The 21,519-nt window shown below is 36.7% G+C and overlaps 1 protein-coding gene across 2 annotated transcripts in view; it reads left to right on the top strand.

Annotated features, from left to right (window-relative positions):
* The window catches only part of Ube2k (ubiquitin conjugating enzyme E2 K), a 55,000-nt gene that overhangs the window by 18,869 nt on the left and 14,612 nt on the right, over positions 1 to 21,519 (top strand). The window contains exons 2-3 of one of the 2 annotated variants that reach the window (XM_055623843.1): positions 7,157 to 7,250; positions 13,743 to 13,801. The exons of the other annotated variant lie outside the window; for it this stretch is intronic. Of the exons in view, the coding sequence (XP_055479818.1) occupies positions 7,157 to 7,250; positions 13,743 to 13,801 (153 nt within the window). The remainder of the gene's footprint in view (positions 1 to 7,156; positions 7,251 to 13,742; positions 13,802 to 21,519) is intronic. 2 annotated transcript variants of the gene reach the window in all.

A 21,519-nucleotide genomic window follows, 5' to 3' on the forward strand; every position in this document is an offset into this window, starting at 1 on the left:
TTTCTTTCTTTCTTTCTTTCTTTCTTTCTTTCTTTCTTTCTTTCTTTTCTTTCTTTCTTTCTTTCTTTTTTCCTTTCTTTTTCTTTCTTTCTTTTATTTTTGAGACAGGGTTTCTCTGTATAGCCCTGGCTGTCCTGGATTCACTTTGAGGACCACAGCTGGCCTTCAACTCACAAGATCCACCTGCCTCTGCCTCCCTGAGTGTTGGGATTATAGGACTGTGTGAAAATCCAGTGTGAGATTATTTAATGGTCTAAGTAAGGTCAAGAGAAAGATATATGAATTAAGGGTGATAGGAAGTAGGCTTAGTGGCACATACCTTTAATCCCAGGAGCTCAGTGAGCTTTACGCCAGTCTGGTCTACATTGTAAGTTTCAGGATAGCCAAGGCTACATAGTTTGATCCTGTATCCTGTGGCCACCTCCTCCCATACCCCAAAAAGAGAACACTAGGAAGTAATGTTTAAGTCTTTGTCACTAAATATTTCTATATATGATCTTAGAGCAGTGGTTCTCAACCTTGCTAATGCTGCAGCCTTTTAAGATAGTTTCTCATGTGGTGACTTCCAACCATAACATTGTTTTCACTATGTATTTTAATCTTATTAAAAGCTTTTCCCCATTAAAACTGCCGGGTGACTTTTAAAAGATTCAAATTGAATTGTTAGGTCACTTCAGTTTTCTTCCCTCATCCTTTTAATTTTATATTATTGTGCCCTTGTCTATTTCTTACTGCCTTACTCTTATGTTGTGCATTTTTAAATTTTTTTTAATTGGGGACTTTTCAGTTTGTAACATGGCGAACCTCTTCTTTTGTTTGCTCAGGATGGACTTCATTCCTGATAGGTCAAGTTTCTTTTTCCCCCCTTTTGGTTTTCCCACACTGGATTTCTCTATGTAGCCTTGCCTCTCCTAGAACTCTCTGTAGACCAGGTTGGCCTTGAACTCACATATTAGCCTGCCTGAGTTTCTTGAATGCTGGGATTAAAGGTCCCCTGTCTCCCACCTATTCTCATGGTTTCTTATACACTTGAAAGTTAAATAATTGCTTGTTTTATGTCTTTATACTAATAGTACTTGTAATAATGCCTTAAAAGTATTTGTTAGGATATATTCACAAAATCATTCAATTCAGGGGCTGGTATAGTACTTGCTTAACATGCAGGAAGATAATGGGTTCAGTCTGCAGCAGCACATATATTGGTCATGGCAAATGTCTGTAATCCCAGAACTCTGGTAGGAAATTGGTTAGGGGCTAGAGAGGAGGATTAAAATTCAGTCATTTTTTTGACTGCATATCCACTTTGAAGTCAGCCCTGGAACACATAAGACCTTGACTCAAAGAAAATCTATAATTTCATTTTGCGTTTTTAGGTTTTGAAGTATGATGACTGAAATGAAGATTAATAATATTAACCTCACATACTGTAACTGTAAAAGCTATCGTTTTCTGGTTCTCTAGCTAGAATAGCATTCTCTATATAATACTGTAGCTACTAGCCACATTTGACTTTATCATGTTTTTAGAAGGTGCTTTTTATTTTTACATTTACTTTACATAACTATTTTGTCTTTTTTAGGCTGGGGCGGTGGCTCACATTTAGAGGTCAGAAAGCAGCACCTTCCAAAAGTTGTTTCCTGAATTCTACTATGTAGGTCTCAAGGATCACACTCTGATTGTCAGGGTTTAAAAAAGCATGTGCTTTAAAATACTGTTGAATAGTATTGATTACAGCTTAATTTGTTTTGAGATTGGGTCTCATTGTGGTGTTGTCTGACCTGAATTGTAGACCAGGCTGCCTCTTATAGTGCTACTATTAAAGCTTGTGCTCTACACCAGGGTTACAGCTTGTTCTTAATGACTGTAGGTGTGTTTGTGCCTAGCCTCACTCTCCTAATGTGTTTTAGTCCCTTGGTTTTCATGTCAGCTTCTCTTGGGGAACATTACATACCCTAAGCTTCAGACTTTTCAAAATCTCTTTAGGGACTGTAGGTGTAACTCTAGAAGTCTGCTTATGCTCAAGGTACCTGGATGTGATCATTCTACCAAATGTTTAGAGAAAAATCTTGGCTTAGTTCCTAAGTCAAAGTAAGAGGTAAATAATGTCTCTTAAATTTTGAGAAAATAATGGTGAATGAAAGGTAGAGAATGTGTCTGCCTCAAGATATGGTTGAGGAGAGTGTTTATTGAGGGAGAGTATAGTTATAGGCATCTGGAAGGGTCTTTACTAAACTTGGGCATGAGAGGAGGGGCAGGGAGTGTAGGAGAAAGAAAAATAGAGGTGCCAAGTAGATCAAGATCCAGGAGATCCAGGACTGGAGGCAAAATGACTGAGTTATAATAGGGAAGTAGAAGAAACCCAGCCCTGACAGCAAACATGGAGAGGATCATGAAAGCTCAGGCTCTCCAAGACAACTCAACAGTGGGTTATATGGCAGCAAAGAAATACCTGGAGATAACCCTGATTACTCCATTATTGAAACCTTAAGACAAAAGGCAGAGGCTGACAAGAATGACAAGTCTGTGAAGGATCTGGTCATCTTGCTGTATGAAACTGCACTCCTGTCTTCTGGCTTCAGTCTGGAAGATCCCCAGACACATGCTAACAGGATCTACAGGATGATCAAGCTTGGTCTAGACATTGATGAGGATGATCCTACTGTGGATGATAGCAGTGCTGCTGTAACTGAAGAAATGCCAGCCCTAGAAGGAGATGACCACCCATGGAAGAAGGAGACTAAGCCTCATCCTGTTTACACTTACCCTCATTCCTTCTGATGATATATTTTCCAGGGTTTTTGTTTGTTTTTGTTAACATTTAAAACATCTCTGGCATGAAAACTAAGGGAAGATAAAATTCCTTTCTACTTGTGATACTGTGAGACTATAGGTTTGATTCCACAGGTTGGTGGAACATTTGTTTTAAGACATAATGTAACCTACTCTTAACTTTGTGGTCTAAAGTGTTTGGCTGTTGAGCTGGATTCCTTAGTAGATTAAATCATTTGTCACTTTAAGTGTTTTGAGATGTCCATGTTTAGAAAGGACAAAAATTAAGGTGGCTTAAGTTTCATCTTATAATTTTTTTTTTCATCCCTGTAGTTTTAATTCTGCATGTACTAGTCTTAGAAGAACACAAGTTAAAACAACTTGACAGATGAATTCCCCTTGTGGCTTGTTTTTCAAACAAACCCTAAGCTTCCTCCCTAGGTCTTAACTCAGCAAGGCTTGTGAATGGAAATAGTGCCCAACCACATTCTGCTTTAAAAGGTAAATACAGATGAGATAAAAAAGGAAAAGAAAAAGGGAGGGGGGAAGCCCAGCCCCTTGGAGGGGGAGGGGTTTAGGGAAGGAGCCAGCTGAGAAGTGCTGGGAGGAGCCACAGGTGCTGACTAAGACTTGCCCCAGATTTCTTTGAGACTTAACAGAAGGTAATTTCTAAGCCTTAAAAATCTTTATTTCAAACAAGTTGTGGAGAATCGAATTCTTCTCTTCCTTCAACTTGCTGTTTTAATTTTTCTTTCATCAAATTCTTCCCTCAATTTTCTGGTCCACTTTCTCTTTCTCTAAGACAGGTTTGCATTATATAGAGGAGGCTGGCATAGAATTCACCTTCTGTCCAAGTCTGGTTCTTAGCAGTCCTCTTGTGTCAGCTCCTCAAGTGCTGGGATTATAAATTTGAGCAACCATGTTAATTTTAAATTGAACCATGTGGCTGGCATCCATTTCCTTTTTCCTTCCCTTCGATTTTCTTCTTTTGAGACAAGAATCTTATGTAGTCTAGGCCAGCCTCAGATTTGCTTTGTAGCTGAGGATAATCTTCAATTTCTTATCATCCTCCTTCTAACTCCCTAGTTTAGGGATCAGACCCAGCCAGGACTTCATGTGTTCTAGGTACCCTTACTAACTGAGCTGTGTCCCAGCCCAGAATTCTGCACTTTCTCGTTAACAATATGTTTCATTTATTTTAGTTCATGTAGATTTCTTCAGTGTTCTATGCTGTTTTGCTCTATTTTAATAGTAACTACATTGCTTGCTAGGAGCTGTATCTTTTATCTTCCCTTTTTGCTTTTTGAGACATGGTTTCTCTGGCTGTCCTGGGACTTGCTATATAGCTTCAAACTCAGAGAAGTGCCTGCATCTGCCTTCTGATGCTGGGATTAAAGGTATGCACCACCATGCCTGGCCATCTATTTTGTGTTAGGAATTAGTAATGCTTTGTAGATCCAAATGACATCAGAAAGACCAAGACTGCTAGAACTCCTGCCTTTTGCTGAATTGTTAGAAGAAAGCTATAGAAAACAGCTTTGCATTCGTCCTCACTAAGATGTAGTGCCAAAGTAACACACTCAAGGTTTCCTGTGTAAGCTATAGCTCTGCTTGTTGCACTCTTTATGGGTAACACTTTGTTTTTTTATTTTTATTTTTAGAAATTAATGTTTCCATTCTTAGAAATGTGAAATCAATTACAAAGATTTGAAATAATCAAAGATTATTGTTGTTAAGCAAAGGGTGTGACGAGGCAGTGTGTGCTCAGGAACCCGTCTACTCAGAACAGTACTGGTGATGGCTAACCTCGGGTACCAAGGGTTCTGGGATTGAGCCCAGCACCACCACCACCTCTCTTTTAAAACAATAAAGACCAAAACTTCAGTGAAATTTGTTATCAAAATGATTGTAAGACAGGCACTCTCATTTTAATAAAATTGAGAGTTACAGTTGCAGTGGCAACTGTATGCAGTGGCATACCCCAAACTAATAGCACAAGTCAGGGACAAAAGCAGCATTCAGCATTTGATTCCAGAGGCCATGCTTTTCTGCTGTTGTTGTCTCTTGCTATTCTCTATGTTTCCTAATGTACCTGAGTCACAGACTGAGATTTTTTTTTTTTTTTCAGACTGAGATTTTAAGTCAGGCTGTGCGGGTAGTGGGAGGTTTTGATTGTGAAATAATTGGATGTTTAAATCAAACTGAAGATAGAAAGAGTTATTATTAACTTGATAAAGAATTGAGTTGTGAAAAGTCATGTTTTTAACTTTTCATTTTCTTTTTATCTTTACTTACCTGCAGATAAAGACCCTACTCTAGACCATGTAGAATGCTTCTTTATAATGGGATTCATCATGGTGATGTTATTTTCTTGAGCTGATTTAGTAAATCCTTCATATACTAGTAGTGTTCTTTTTTTCACTATGGAGTGAAAAAAAGATTGATTTTTTCACCTCTGAATTATAATCTGGGGGTGATACAGACAGATATAAGGACAGGTATAAAATTCTTAATTATTTACTTAGCATTTTACTAATCAGAGAATTGGGACAGTTGTAAGAAAGCAGTTTTCCTAGTTTATTACCTTCTCTTTCTTCTTTGAAAATAACTCTAAGCCGGGCTCAGTGGTACACACCTGTAGTTCCAGCACTCAGGCAGGCTGATCTTTGAGTTTGAAGTCAGCCTGTTCTACAAAGTGAGTCCAGGACAGCTGGGGCTACACAGAGAAACCCTGTCTCGAAAAGAAACAAAACAAAACCCCAACTCTAATTAGATCTTTCATTACCATACCATTTTAGTGTTATTACTTCATTTTAGATCTGAGATTGATTGTTGGATGCTATGTAGTGACCTTTGAAAGCACTGATGATGTACAATACTGTTTTGCTTAGAAATCTTTGTGGGAGAAATGAGGTATGAAGTTGATATTTGTGGCTGCTTAATTGGTTGGTAAATTCTGCCTCCAGTTTTTTAACATTCACTCTTACACGTAACAAATTATTTTTACTAAAATACACATTTCCTCCTCCACCACAAATATAAAGAGTACTAATTTCCTAGAATACAGGAAGACTGTTCACATGTATATTTATCATTAATAATCATTCTTTGATCAAAAATATTTTGAAGAAAAATGAGATACTGTCATCTGGTAGAAAAAAAGTTATGAAAGAAACCAGTACCAATTAGAATGCTTTTAGAATGCATTAAAGTAATTTTTCTATCTTGTGTTTTTTTAAAATATTATGAATGATGAACACTTAAGTTGGATTTTGAGTTACATACTGTTTCTATACTAAAAGTATTTGTTATACACAAAAGGTAAAACTGGCTGGTGGTTTTTATAAGAGGTGAAAAGAAGATGGTAAAGACCTTAAACAATAGTCATTATTGTTGTTCTGTTCATTTAGAAGTTGCTTCTAAAAGCCAACAAATTTATTTATTGAAATCTTTGTGAACCTTTCTTTCATAAATGTTAGGTATGTTACTTACATAAAAATAGAGAATTCAAATTAAAATAAACTTGTACTTTAGGGGTTTAGTTTTAAATTGAGAAAACTGGTAAATTAATGTTCTGCATATAGACCAATAAGGTAGCAATAAAGGCACAAGATGGTAAATGGAAAGAGTTTATTTGTAGGCAGATAGATCCATTAGAAGTGAATGCTGTTGTGAATCACATTGGGTCATTTTTCTGAATTATTTAAGGTGGTCATGACTATTGAGGATGGCCTGTCACAAGGTTATGAAAAATGCGTTGAGAAGCATTAAGTGCAAAATAAGTAGAGATAAATTTAAAGTAGGTTTGTTTTAGTCTGAAGGTAGTTGTCACTAAAGTGAAACAAAAATAAATAGAAGGCATTAGAAGATTTTAGTAAGACATTTAGGATTTTATCATGGAAAGGAATGCTATGCCTGGAGTGTTTATCATTGTGGTTGGTGGTATAGTAAGTAATTTAATCAGTTAATTAAATATTTAGAATTGTTATGATTAATTCAAATGGGAGCTTATTGCCTAAATGGCTTTTACCTACCATAAATTTTCTTGTGATTGGCTAGACAAGTGTAGAGACAGCATCTTAGCAGTCAACTGTAGAAAAAGAGCATGCATTGAATTGGCCAACAAAAAATAATTTGTCTCTAATAAAATTCTATAAGGTCAATAAACAATTGCACTCTTGTTCAAATTGGTACCATTTCATTATAAATATTGAAGTTAAAATGTTTATTTAAAAGATTTTTAGGTCTTAGAACAGCATAGACTTGTTTTACTAAAGTAGATAATCAAACATGAGAAATGGGTTTTAAATTTTTTAATAGGTAATATTTTAAAACAGGCTTTCTTCTTGCTGGTATAACTAACATTTATTTTCTGTTTATTTTTAAGACGAGCAAAAATCAAATTAAAGTAGATCTTGTAGATGAGAATTTTACAGAATTAAGAGGAGAAATAGCAGGACCTCCAGACACACCATATGAAGGCAAGTATTTTTTCTGTATCAAAATATTGTGCGTATTAGAACTTGTCCTAAACATTGAGTCAGAGTAATCTTGAGCATCTTTCGATAAAATTCATGGAAGATAATTTTTTTTTCGTTATGTTTCTGTACTCTGCCTGCATGTACACCTGCACATCAGAAGAGGGCACCAGACATCATTATAGATGGTTATGAGCCACCATGTGGTTGCTGGGAGTTGAACTCAGGACCTTTGGAAGAGCAGCCGGTGCTGTTAACCTCTGAGCCACTCTCCAGCCCATGGAAGATAATTTTATTTGGCTTAGGGTATATTGAAGTTTTTAAAATGATTAATACATTTTGACAGTAACTGGACTGATTTTTCTTACTGAGTTTTAGCCGATTTTTTTTTTTTTAAATTCTTAAATAAATATAGCAGAGCCAGGTTACAGGTCTTGTAGGCTTAAAATTTAACATTCCATATGTCTTATTTTGCTATGCTGTAAAACTTCTTTCTCTATCTTGTTTCCAATTCTGTTGTTTAAAGCAGCCACATATTTATAGCATAAATGTAGAAAGAATATTGTCAGATACCCTGGATATAATTAATAGCAAACCTTGTCTTAACTTTTTGACTAATAAGATGGTGGTTTTGCTTTTAAAGCTCTCCCTCCAGGGGCTGGAGAGATGGCTCAGTGGTTAAGAGCACTGGCTGCTCTTCAGAAGACTCAGGTTCAATTCTCAGAACCCACATGGCAGATCACAACTGTTCTAGGGGCTCTCACACCCTCACACAAACATACATGCAGTCAAAACATCGATGCACATAAGTAAATAAACAAAACTCCCCCTTCCCATTACTTCATAAACATTTGGTAACATATTTTATAGGTTGTTATCCAAATACTTAATTTCTTTATTTAAAACTACCTTTAGTAATTATTTTAAAGCATACAGAAAAGGAAATAGCTTTGCTGATTTTTCCATATTCATTAATTATGATTTTAGCTTCTTACTTTAGAATCTGGAATTAAGTATATGATGAAGGAAGAAATTGGCATTTGGATTTCTTAGACAAATCTTCTTTAATGAGTATTGCAGATTTGGGTCGTGTAGAACAACCGTCACTTTTGCATATTACGTAATGACAATTCAAATATTTGTTTAATAGAAAGCATATGTAGTAGCATTTCCTTGTAAGAGCACTACATGTATTTTCTTACTCAGTTTCACCATATTACAAGGTAAGTATAATAAAAGTATAGTAATCCCTGTTTAATGGACAAATTTGAACTTAGAGAATTTAAGTCATTTGTCTAAGGTCAGACATCTTAAGTGGAACAGCTGGGATTTGGTTTGCCTTTGACTTCAAAGCCTGTGCTTTTAATAACTTTCTGTTTTTGATTAAATCAGGATTCACCGAGTACTAGAAGTGGTGCTTATGGCTACTTTAAGTGGAATGCTCTCTGTAGTCTGGAATGAAGTTCAGAGAACTCAGTATTTGGCAGTTTTTTATTCAAAATCTTAAAAGATCATAGAATATCATAAAACTATCATCAATTTTTTTTTTTTTTTTGAGACAGGATTTTTCTCTCCTGGACTTGCTTTGTAGACAAACTCAGAGATCTACTTCCTCTGTCTCCCAAGTTCTAGGATTAAAGATGTGCGCCACCACTGCCTGGCATTTTGTTGGTTTTTGAAACAGGTTTTCTTTGTAGTTCCAGCTGTCCTCAACTCTCAGCAGTCCTCTTTCAATTTGCCAGTGTGAGTCACTTTACCTGGCGTTCATTTCTATTTCCCTCTACTCGCTCGCCTCCCCTCTGATTTTTTGAGATAGGTTCTTCTGTGGCCTAAGCTGTCCTCTGACTGCCATCTGTGACTGGTTCTAAGCTCCTGCTTCTGTTTTCCAGTTGCAGGGCTCACAGGCATAACCCATAGATCTCCCAATTCTGAAGTGTGAAAAATCATATTGCTATTTATTCCATTTCTGCTAGTATGTCTGGCTTGTTGCATGTGTTTTATGTGATTTTTTTTTTTTAAGTCAGAATCTCACTGTGTACCCCTGTTGGCCTGTATGTAGACTAGGCTGGCATTGAATTCAGAGAGATCTGCTTGCCTGTTGCAGGTGCTGGGATTAAAGGCATGTATCACTGCATCTGGCTCATTTAGTTCTCTTGAAATCCATTAGTGGAGAAGATCTTAATTATCTTATCAAAATTAAACGTCTTAGTAGCAAATATTGTTTTGATCCCCTAGCTTCTTTAATGGCAGGTACTATAATTGTGGTGTTTTCGTCATCCATCCATCCATCCATCCATCCATCCATCCATCCATCCATCCATATATTTATGTGGTACCGAGGACCAAATTCAAAGCCTTATGCTTGTTCCCAAGCGGTTATAAACTGTGCTACATCTTCAACCCTATATTGTTCCTGAAGTGCTTTTTGAGATTTTTTTTGAAACACAGTTTCTCTGGGTAGCCTTGGGTGGCCTAGACTTGCTTTGTAGACCTCGAACTCACAGAGATCATCCACGTGCCTCTCTGTCTCCCAGAGTGCTGGTATTACAGGTGTGTGCTACTGCGCCCAGCTTATTCAGACATACTTTAAAAAATGATTTATTTATTTTATGTATATGAACACTGTTTTCATGCACAGCAGAAGAGGGAATGAGATTCCATTATAGATAGTTGAAAGCCACCATGTGGTTGCTGGGAATTGAACTCAGGTCCTCTGGAGGAGCAGCCAGTGCCCTTAACTGCTGAGCCATCTCTCTAGCCCTCGTGTTCAGACATTTTTAAAATGCAAGAAATAGTATTTTTATTCTAGAGCTCTTCCAGTAAACTTTTATAATACTCAGGGATCCCTTAATTTCAGTGGCTAGACTGTTACCTTGTTAGCAGTGTTTCATAAATATGCGAACTTGTAAAAATTGGGTAATAATTTTTCTTACAGTAAGATAAAACATTCCATATTTGCTAGAAACAAGTTATTTGTTTATTTCTGTAACTGCTTCAAAGTAAAAACATTTTTTTATTAGCTTTTATATGATTTAGGAGCATGTACTTGAAGAGTAGATTATTTTTAAAATTTTTACCCTAAAACTCAAAGTGAAATTAGTAGAAAATTATTACCATTTATGTCATTAACTTTTCCTTCTGAATATAAGCATAAATGAAAGAAGTCTTGTTGTGTTTTGTTTGTTTTCTCCTTGCTGCTTATTTGGAGATGAGATGGCCAGTGTGTTTGCTGGGCAGGCACAATTCCAAGCTGTTTCTCCACGGTGTGCTGTTGTTTTTTGGTTTAAATTTAAAGCTAAAGCAAAGGTTAACTTATAAAATATTCATTTATATTATCATTAAAAAGCAGTCTTATGTTTTAAAAATGTTCAGATTTTTAAGGAGAAAATGGAAAATTGCTGTATTACATTTTACTACTCAGTTTTCTTAACTTCCTTTTTCTAAATAACTCAGTGGTAAAGAATTAATTTAGTTATTTTTGCCTAAAAGTTTTTTCAAATTTGTCAAATTTAAATGGGCAGTTCAGTAATTCTCATATACTTCCTTTCTTCTCTTTGGAAGAAGTTAAAGGTCACAGTTTTTTCTTTGGATATAGTGGCTCATGCTTGTAACCCTTGCGTTTGGGAGGGTGAGGATTGCTATGAATTCAGGGCCACTCTTTGGAGAAGTGAGACCCAGGTATGACTAAATAGAGAGAGTGTGTTTCATATACCCTACCACCATCACTCCAAGGATAAGAGAAAAAAGTTGGTAAATGTTTCATAATTTGTGGTTATTCTTAAACTTGTGTGTAATGAGGACTGGAGAGATGGCTCAGCAGTTGAGAGCACAGGCTATTCTTCCAGAGGACCCAGGTTCAATTCCCAGCACCCACATGACTGCTTACACCTATCAGTAACTCTAGTTCCAGCGCTTCTGATACCCTCACACAGAAATACATGTAGGCGAAAAACTTAGAAACATAAAACTAGATTAAAAGAAAAAAAGTTATGTGTGCTACCATGTCTATAGTTAGCTATTTAGGAGAATGAGATGGAAAAATTACATGAGGCTAAGAGTTCAAGGCTAGCTCAGGAAACATAGCAAGACCTGGTTTCTAAAACCAAGCAACAGAAAACACAAATAGAATAAAAAGTAAATGTATTCTTCAAGAGGTAAATGTTTTATGTTGAAGGTTGTTGTGTATAATGCTTATAAAAGTCTTAGCTATTCAGCGATGGGGCCACTTGTATGACTGTGGGCCTTTGAGATCACATTAACCAGTGACAGAGCTGCCTTACTGTTCTAGGATATTTGCAAGGTGAGATCACTTAGTGATGCACTGCTAAAAGCCATTGTCAAAGCCATTGTCAAACTAGAAATTACTGTATGCCATGGCTGATCCTACAGTGATTTTGTATGAAAGTTGACGATTAATGCTTGCCAAACCAGTGTGACATGGAGTAGATTTTGAGAACTCCACAATCTAGCAGTGCTTATATATCATCTCTGGGTTCTCTGCTCCTAAATTTTTTTAAAGTCTTTAAGAAGAAAGAGCTTTGTGACAGATATTAAAATGCTGCTATGAAGTTTAGTCAGAAACACAGAGAATCTTAGAAGGGCCCATGTGGGGTACACCACATGTGTGCTGGAGCCATTTCCTTGTGCGGGTATAATCTGTGCTTTTACTTTCACTTTCAGTAAACCTATATTTTTACTACTAAAAAAGAAAAAAAGATGGTCTACATTTTATTTAAGCAAAATACCTGTATTTCGAGTTGTTATTTATAATTTGTAATATAAATGGTCTCTATATTTACAAAATTCTCTTAAGTACCCTTCTCTTACCTGTCTTTTTTTCTTCTGTTCTGACTGCTTTTCTTTACATATCACTATTACCGTAGGTTCTTGATTCAGGCATTTTGTTCAGTTCATATATTATTTAATAGAGGGGAGTCTAACAAAAAGAATGATGAGGCAAAAAGAATTGGAATCAGAATATTCTTGAAGGAAAAGAATGCTATTGCATTCCTGTACTCCCAGCATTTAGAAAGCTGAGGCATGAGTATTACAGGTTTAGGACCACCTGGGCTAAATAGTGAGACCTTGGGGTATGTGAGGTGGGGGGGAGGTGGATGTTGCCTAAAGAACCTGGGTATCAGTAAAATGTTCTTTTATTTTTTTCTGAAATCCAAATGCATACATTCATGGCAGTGAGAAAGGTAGATCAAAAGGCTCCAGATATAGTGACGATTTAAAAACTTTAAGAGCTGAGTGTTTGATGATGATAATGCCACTAGCACATCTCTGTGTTACTTTTCACATGCACATGAAGGAGTGATACTGTAATTAATCTGTAGCAATTGAAATAAAACCTTGATTAAGTAACTCATTCAATAATATGACAGGATTTATTTATCTCACCATTTATTTACTTATTTAGTTTATTCCTTGATTAGTAGAACAAGCCCTTAGTTTCATGGAGTTACGGTTTTGTTTTGTTTTTTGTTTTTTTTTTAATACTTCAGTTGTAAGATTCTAGCTACATTACCCTTCCTCTAGCTCCCAAATGCTTGTTTAACTTCTGGTTGTTCAAGATAGTTTCAGAACCAAACAGAATATTGTTTTTTGTTTATACAAATTATTGCTAGTTAGTAGTCTTGGAAGAGAGGATAGTGTTGTGTGTCTTAGCCTGTTTCTTATTTTCTTTAACTTTGTTTTGAAAATTTAAATCAAGGATTGACATCCAATTTAGAGACACAAGTTAATCCTTTTTGTTTTGAGACAGGTCTCATGTAGTTCATGCTATTCTTGATGTTTCTATGAAGCCACGATGGGTCTTGGGTTCCTGATTTTCTCTTATCTATACTGTTCACGTGCTAGGGTTACAACTGTATGACACCATGCCTTTCCTTAGGGGATAAATGGTAAGACTGAAACTTTTTTTTTCCCCTGCTGTCCTGGAACTCCCTCTGTAGACCAGGCCTCATTCTAGAGATCCCCCTGCCTCTGCCTCCCAAGTACTGGGATTAAAGGGCTGTGCCACCACCGCTTGGCAAGATTGAGACTTTGTTGGAGAGAACTGGCTAAGAGAGTTCCTTTTGTTAGTGACATCTGTGTCCTTTGTCTCTGTGCTTTCTTGTACTTTCTTTTTTTAACCCTCTATTTTCTGTCAACATCTCTTACATTGTGGGCTAGAGAAAACAAAACCACTGAGCCTTATGCTACTAATTAATGATTATGTATTTGACATTGGGTTGTTTATAGAGTTAATGTATTTGTGTGTCTCTACCTCTGTTGCTGTTAAACTACTATTATATACAATAGAATTTTTTTGTGCTTTTAATTTTCTTATATAAGATCTTGATTTCGATTGTTTTATTTTGGGATGTTAATTTTTTCAGCACTCAATGTAAAATTATACATATTTTGAAACAGTTTTTTTAGTGTATTTGGTTTCACATACTTGAGCAACATTCTTAAATTTGTTCTCCTACTCCCCCCCTTTTTTTTTAGGTGGAAGATATCAATTAGAGATTAAAATACCAGAAACATATCCATTTAATCCCCCTAAGGTATTGTAAGCCTGTTTTTATGCATGGCATTTTAAAATATTTTGTATTTTTTAACTCACCTAATTAATTGAATATTAATATGTTTTAGTACTTATTAAAGTTATAACTTTCTGACTAAAATGTGAATATATAGTGGACAAGATTTCAGGCACTGGTCAATGGTTTGCTGTTGAAGTTAGAATGAAAAGAAAGTTTACTAAAGGTAATCGTTGATGGCTATATATTGGAGTATAATTTATATTTCATAATGGCCCAAATACTAGAGTTAGGTAATTAGCTGTATAGTCAGATTTAGAGAGAGATTCTTGTTTTAAATAAATGCTGTTTAAAGAAGTATATATTCTGAATTCATTTAGAATTTATTTGAAGGCCAGAGATTAGCTAGCTCATTGTTAGAGTACTTTGCTTGCATGTGTTAGACCTTGGGTTCTGTTTGCATTATTGCCAAAATGAAAAAAGAAAATACACATACAAAAAAAAAAAGAAAGAAAGAAAGAAAGAAAGAAAGAAAGAAAGAAAGAAAGAAGAAGATATTGAGTACAGTGTGCCAAGAAATATATCAGTAAAACTCCCTGCCTTTTTCTTTTTTCTTCAAGACATATGTGTTCTGTCTTTATGATCACCACAAGGAATTATAACCCATTATTCATGTTTGTGAGCCACCATGTGAGTGCTGGGAATTAAACTCAGAACCTCTTAAAGAGCAGCCAGTGCTTTAATTGCTAAGCCATCTCTCTAGTCCCTTTATACTTTCTGCTTTTATGGAGCTCACATTGTAGAAAGCAAAAAGTCCTTATTTCCAATGTGATGAATATTGAGAAATAATGGTGCTATTCTAGGATTGTGTGTAACAAGGAAACCTAGTCTAAACTTAGACTAGGTTTACTAAATCAGTATCCTTATACCTTTACATTTATAACCATTTTTTAATTTTTATTAATTACAGTTTATTCACTTTGTATTTATAACCATTTTTTAGTCATTCAGTTATTACTTTCTTGTTCTGTCTGTCGTGATCAGCTGTCCATCTTCGTTACTCCTACTCATTCATTGTGCTGTCGGGTCAATGTTCCTAAAGAAAAGTGCTGATCATCCTTCTTTTCTAATATTGTTGAAACTCCTTATCCTGGTACTTACAGCTTCCGACAGCTGGATCTCAGTTTTTTTGTCTATCAGTCTTTTGTCTTTTATTCATATGTATGTGGGTCTCATTTTCCAGCCTGGATTATTTGCAGTTTGTAGATAGATGCTTATTTTTGTATGCTGTCTGCTGTTTTCACTTGAATCTTTATTCATATTATTTGAAATTACGGTTTTCTTTTGAGCTGTGGGTAAAGTAAATATATCTCTGTAAACTGTGCGCAACAATACTTCTTTTTCAGCTTTTATGTAAAAAAAAAATTAACAGATTTTTGTTTGTTTGGTCTGTCTCTCTGTCTCTAGGATTTCACTATGTAGACCACGTCCTCGAATTCAGAGATCTGCCTGCCTCTGCCTCCTGGGAAATGGGTTTAAAGGTATCTGTCTCCATGCCCAGTTAAGAGGATACATTTTTATTCATCCATCTATCTATCCATCTATCTATCTTCTATCTATCTATTTTTAATTGTGTATCAGTGTAAAAATGTACATATGAAGTGTGGATACTTGAAGATTCTAGAAAAGGACTTGAGTCCTCTGAGTGGTTATGAGCTGCCTCATGTGGATGCTGGCAACAAAACATGGGTTCTTTTACAAGATCAGCAAGCATTCTTTTTTAACCTTTTTTTATTTTTTAAGACCATGTAAATGTTTTCCATGCATATATGCTGTACCGTATGCATGCGTGCCCACAGAGTCCAGAAGAGGGCATCCCCTGTAACTGGAGTTATAGACAATTGTAAAATGCCATGTGGTTGCTGGGAACTGAACTTGGGTTCATAAGAACAGCCAGTGCTCTTAATCTCTAAGCCATCTTGATAGCCCTCCATTAAACATTGTTAACCTCTGAGCTGACTCTGTACCCCCCCCACCCCCCACCCCCCAGTCTTTTTCTTTTTGCTTTGAGACAGTATCTTACTGTGCAGCTCTGACTTGCTTGGAACTTTCTATGTATATCATGTGGCTTTCAACTCCCAGAGATCATTTCCCTGTGCCTTTAAACCCCAGATACTGGGTTTAAAGGCATACATGACCATGTTTTTTTTTTTTTTGTTCTTAAAGATTTGTGTATGTGTGTATATAAGTGTGTATGTACATGTATATGTACACCACCACATTTGGTTTACACTGAGGACAAAACCCAGCTCCCTGCATTCTCGGCAGGCACTCTAGAGCTACATTCCCAGCCCCCTTAGTATTATGCAGTAGAATTAAGTATATTCACACTTTGTGTAACCATAACCAGAATTTTTTCATCTTCCTAAAATGAAGTATGTTCATTAAACAGTAATTCTGTAGTTACTTTCAGCTTTTGAAAAAGTGCTGGTTAGCTGGGCATGGTGGTACATGCCTTTACCCCAGCCCAACAGAGGCAAAAATTTGAGTTCCAGGCCAACCTGGGCCAGGACATCTAAAATTTTATAATAAAGGGGGTCCTGTCTTTTAAAACAATCCCTCACCCCACCCCACCCTCCAAAAAGCAAAGCAAAACAATTGTTTTTTCTTCAGTATCTATGAATTTGACTGTTCAGGGTACCTTGTATAAGGCAAATCACACAGTATTTGCTCCTTGATGTCTGTCCTTAGCATTTTGTTGTCTCTGTTCATCTATGTTGTAACATGTCAGCATTTTCTTCCTTTTTAATGTTTAGTGTTTCATTTGTTGTATGCTCATATTCCCCCTTGTTTATCTATTCACGTAAGTGGAGCTTAACATAATTTATTTGCTTATGTACCATATATGCAAAAACACTGCTAATGCAAGGCTGAGGTACACACATTGATGTTTGTTAAAGGACAAACTGTGGGAGTTGTTTGTTTTTCTACCACTTGGGGTCCGGGGATCAAACAAGTTGTAGAACTTGGTTTGTCCTCTGAGCCAACTGGTTGGTTAGTCCTTGGGTTTTTTTGTTTGTTTTGAGACAGTGTCGCACTATGTATCCTTGACTGACCTGGAACTCATGGGGACCTGCCTGCCTTTGTCTCTTGAATAAAGATGTATGCTTGGAATAAAGGTGTATGCCCAGTGGGTTTTTTTTTTTTTGCAAAGGTCTTTCCCTATGTTGCCTGTGTTGGTCTTGAATTCCCAGACTCAAGCAGTACTCCTACTTCAGCTTCTGGATTAGTTCATATGGTTTATTGTATTTTTTTTCCCCATACAGGAAAGGAAGGAAGAAATAAGCTTTATAGCCATTGCATTTTCAATATTGGATGATAGTGATAAGTAACATTCATCTGTGCTAAGAATTTTTTAAAAAAATTTCCTGTAACAGCCTTTCGCTCCAATAGGTGAGAGAAATTGGGCTAAGAGAGGTTGGCTAGTGTCCAGATTCTGTGAGCTTTTTGGTAGTCTGTGTGAACAAAATACCCCCCCCCCCCCCACGTGCTTATGTAATTCAGACTCAGGTCTTTATCCTTTTCAAGCAGTTGCTTTTTACCACTGTCCCATTTCATTTTCTTTTATATTGTTACGTTCAGGTTAAACATGGGCCCTTGTGCCTACTAGCCAAATGTTATTCCCTAGGCCTTCTTCTTGAGGTAATAAAAATAATTTGGAAATTGGATACTGGTGGGTTGGAGATAGAGCTGTGTGAACCCCCAGTTAGTATGAGCAGCTCAATACTGGACGAGCTGGTATAGCTATTTGAGCACTTGCCAGTGCAAGGCTGTGTTTGACTACCAGCATCACTACTAAACAAGAATATGGTTGTGTAACCACACCAAGGATTGGAAAATTTGCCCCCATCTCCACTTTTGGGTAATCTTTGACATGTAATTTATGGGCTTAAAAATGTTTATCTTTCCTTTTGGCAGAGGGGTTCGAGACAAGGTTCCTATGTGTAACCCTGGCTGCCCTGGAGCTCACTCTGTAGACCAGGCTGGCCTGGAACTCACAGAGATCCACTTACCTCTGTGTCCTGAATGCTGGGATTAAAGTTGTGCACCACCACTACCTACTACACTTAAATGTTTTTCATTAGAGTAGAATACAACTCAAAAAAAAAAAAAGGCATTGTGTCACTGTACTATACCCTAAAATTACAATTATTGTGTGTTTATGATGCTTGTGGAGATCAGAGGATGACTTTTTAGATTGAATTCTCCATTTCTGTCTTTTCATGGGTTATAGGGATTTGGGCAGGTGTTCAGGCCTCATAACATAAGTCCGCCCATGTGTGTGCCCCCCCGCCACCCAGCACACACACCCTGCCTGAGTCTAACAGGCAGTTCATGGTGCATTCCAGCACTTTGGGATCCAAGGCAGATGTGAGTTCTAGGGTAGCAAAAGCTGATAGTAGGGCCAAAACAAGCAAACAAACAAGTAAAAGCTGGGGTGGTGTTTGACTATGTCGATCATGTTGGCTTTCTAGAAATACACCTTTCTCTGCCTACCAAGTGGGTACCACCAGGTTTGGCTCAGCAAGATCATTGAGCCATCTCAGCAGTTCTTTCTTTATTCGTTTGTTTCCTTATTTAAGACAAATTTTCACTACGTTTGGATGTTTACATGGCTTTCCATGTAAATTATGCCTGCCTGGAACTCTCAGTAATCCACCTGCAGGTAAAAGCATATCTGTCATGTGTCTTTATTATTTTAGAGAGTTTCTGGTAGCTCAGGCAGGCCTAGAACTCTACAAAGATAATGATGACCTTTAACTTGTGATACTCCTCTTTCTACCTCCCAACTGCTGACGTTCTGGGGTGTACTACCTACCTGTCTGTATTTTTTTTTTTTTTTAATTTCATCCCTGCCAATTTTGTTGTTCACTTAGTTTAGGAATTATAGAAATTGGAGAAAGTGTATGGTGGATATCACATGGTTCTGGAACAATGGCATGGAAAGCATGTAGTTGCTTAGGGGTAGCATAAGGCCTATGAAGGGCAGAGCAAGAAAGGAGATTAAAAACAATATGAAAAAAAGAAATAGGTCCTGGAATGCTAGTGTACACAGCAATGTCTTACTAATCTGTTATTGCTGTACGGCCAGGTGATGGTTGAGTGTCCTCCTGAAGAAAATTGTCTCTATTGGATCATCTACATTTGCAACAGGAAATTACAATGACAATATTAGAATTAACTTAGCAATTTCATTGGTGGTTCTGTACATGGATTGCTTCAGCACATAATGTAGAGCTCTTGCCTTTACTATTCCCTGGGTTCTACATCTGAGACCTAACACCATGGCTGTGCACACTCTGCAAGAACAAGAAGACACCGTGTCCTGATATCACATAAACTACTTTTTCTGGCACCGTTAGTTGCGATTTAAAATTCTTTTTTACAGAAGCTAGTTATGGTAGTACAACTTTAAAATCTACCCACGAGGCTGAGACAGGAAGATCCTGAGTTTGAGGTCATTATCTTAAAACAAAACAAAGAAAACAAAAAAACTCAAAATATTTCATTCTTATTGAAAAGGTTGAAGCACTGTAGTATTTCGGAATAGCTGGGTGTGGTGGAACACAACTTTAATCCCAGCATTGGGGAGACAGTCAGGCAGATCTCTGACTTTAAGCTTGAGGCTAGCATGATCTACATAGTGAATTTCAGATCTATCAGGGATACATAATGAGTCTTTGTCTCAAAATAAACAACCAAAAAATACAGAATGCTATGCTTTCCTTGAGTTATTGCTGTTAATGTCAGTGATTATTTGATGCTATTATAAGTTTAACTTATCAAGTGGAAAGTTGTAGATTTTTGTGTTCATATCCCCCACCCCTGGGGTTTCTCTGTGTAGCCCTGGCTGTCCTGGAACTCACTGTGTAGACTAGGCTGGCTTTGAACTCACAAATATTGGCCTGCCTCTGCTTCCCAAGTGCTGGGACTAAAGGCATGCTGCACCACCGTCGCCCAGCATGTTCATATATCTTACCAGGAAATGGTTATTGTAGGACTGGGGAGATGATGGTTCAGGAGTTAAAAGCACCTATTCTTCCAGAGAACCCGAGTTCAGTTGTAGTTACTATGTTAGGCAAATCACAATTTTCTGTAACTCTAGTGTAACACACACACACACACACACACACACACAAACAAAAAACAAAAAAAAACAACATAAATTAGATGGGCTGGAGAGATGGCTAAGCAGTTGAGAACACTGGCTGTTCTTCCATAGGACCCTGGTTCAATTTTTAGCACCCATGTGGCAGCTTACAACTGTCTGTAATTGTTTCAGGGATCTGACACCCTCACACAGCCATACATGGCAGTCAAGAAACTAATGTACAAAAAATAAAAGTAGATAAGTAAAATTATTTAAAAAGTAAACTAGAAATTTTTGTAAAGATGCATGCCTTTGATTGCAACACTTCAGAGGCATGTGGATATCTGAGTTTGAGGCTGGCCTGGCCTACAGAGTGAGTTCAAGGACAGTTAGGGCTATACAGAGAAATCCTTTGGGAAAAAACAAATAAAAAGAAATGATTACTGTGTATAAGTCCTGTCTGTGTATATCTTACTTCACATTGACTGTGTTTGAAAGAGCTCTTCTTTATTCCTGTGGTAACAAGTTTGCAATAATAATAAGTGTGTATTTAAGTTTGAGGTACTTAGGCACTGGAGGGGTGTAGATAGTGGGTGGAGAACCTTTTATTAGAGCCCAGACAAGGCACAGATTATAGCTGTGAAGTAAAAAATATGATGCAGGCAGGAGTAAAAAATGATGTGGGGACAGCATAGGAGGAAGTGATGAGTAATGGAGGTAAAAGTACGAGTTAGTGCACAGGCAGAAATGTACAACAATGTTACTGAGAAAAGAAGAAGCACAGAAATGTTCAGGCAAAAAAAACAAAACCCAAACAACTTGGATATGATACTAAGACAGAATAGAATAAAGGATTTATGGACCTTTGAGCTGTGGTCTAAAGGCATGGTACTAGCATGATCTAACCTCAAATGAATGAGCAAAGCCTATCAGAAATAGTCAGAACAGGAATTAGCATTCTTTAAAGGACTATAAACAACCGACAGAAGGTAGATATCATTGAACACAGTGAAAATATTTACTGTTTTGCTTTTGTAGCCCTGGCTGGCATAAATTGTCTATGTAAACCATGTTGGCCTCCCAATTCTTACAGAATCTGTCCGCTTTTGGATCCCCAGTGCTACCGTACCCACCTTGATTTTAGTTTTTTAAATTCTGAGTTTAAGTTTCTCATTAGTATTTGGCACCTTATAGTAGGCTTCAAATTTTTGTTGGATTGTTGTTGAAATGTTTGAGAACTACTTATATAGAAAAATTAGGACCATTATAAACCCTTAGTACATATGCATCCATTTTTCTTTAAGCCTGTTTTGAACCTTAGCTCACACTTGGGTAGGTATCATTAAATGTTTCTATTAGGTTTTATGTATTATTTTAATAGATTTTATAGTCTGTTTTATTTCTCAGATCTAGTGTAATATGAGGTACAGTGTAAACATCTGATAATTGTGTGTTTGAATGTAGAATATACATTAAGAACTTTAAACATGTCATTAATATTTGTCCTTCTGAAAACTTAGCTTTACTATATGCCTCTTTGGAAAAAAATGCCATATAAGTATATCATTTATCTTGGGATGCAATTTTCTTT

This window comes from Psammomys obesus, unplaced genomic scaffold, assembly GCF_907164565.1.
Source record: "Psammomys obesus unplaced genomic scaffold, mPsaObe1.curated_primary_1811, whole genome shotgun sequence".
In the NCBI taxonomy this organism is placed as follows: Eukaryota; Metazoa; Chordata; class Mammalia; order Rodentia; family Muridae; genus Psammomys; species Psammomys obesus.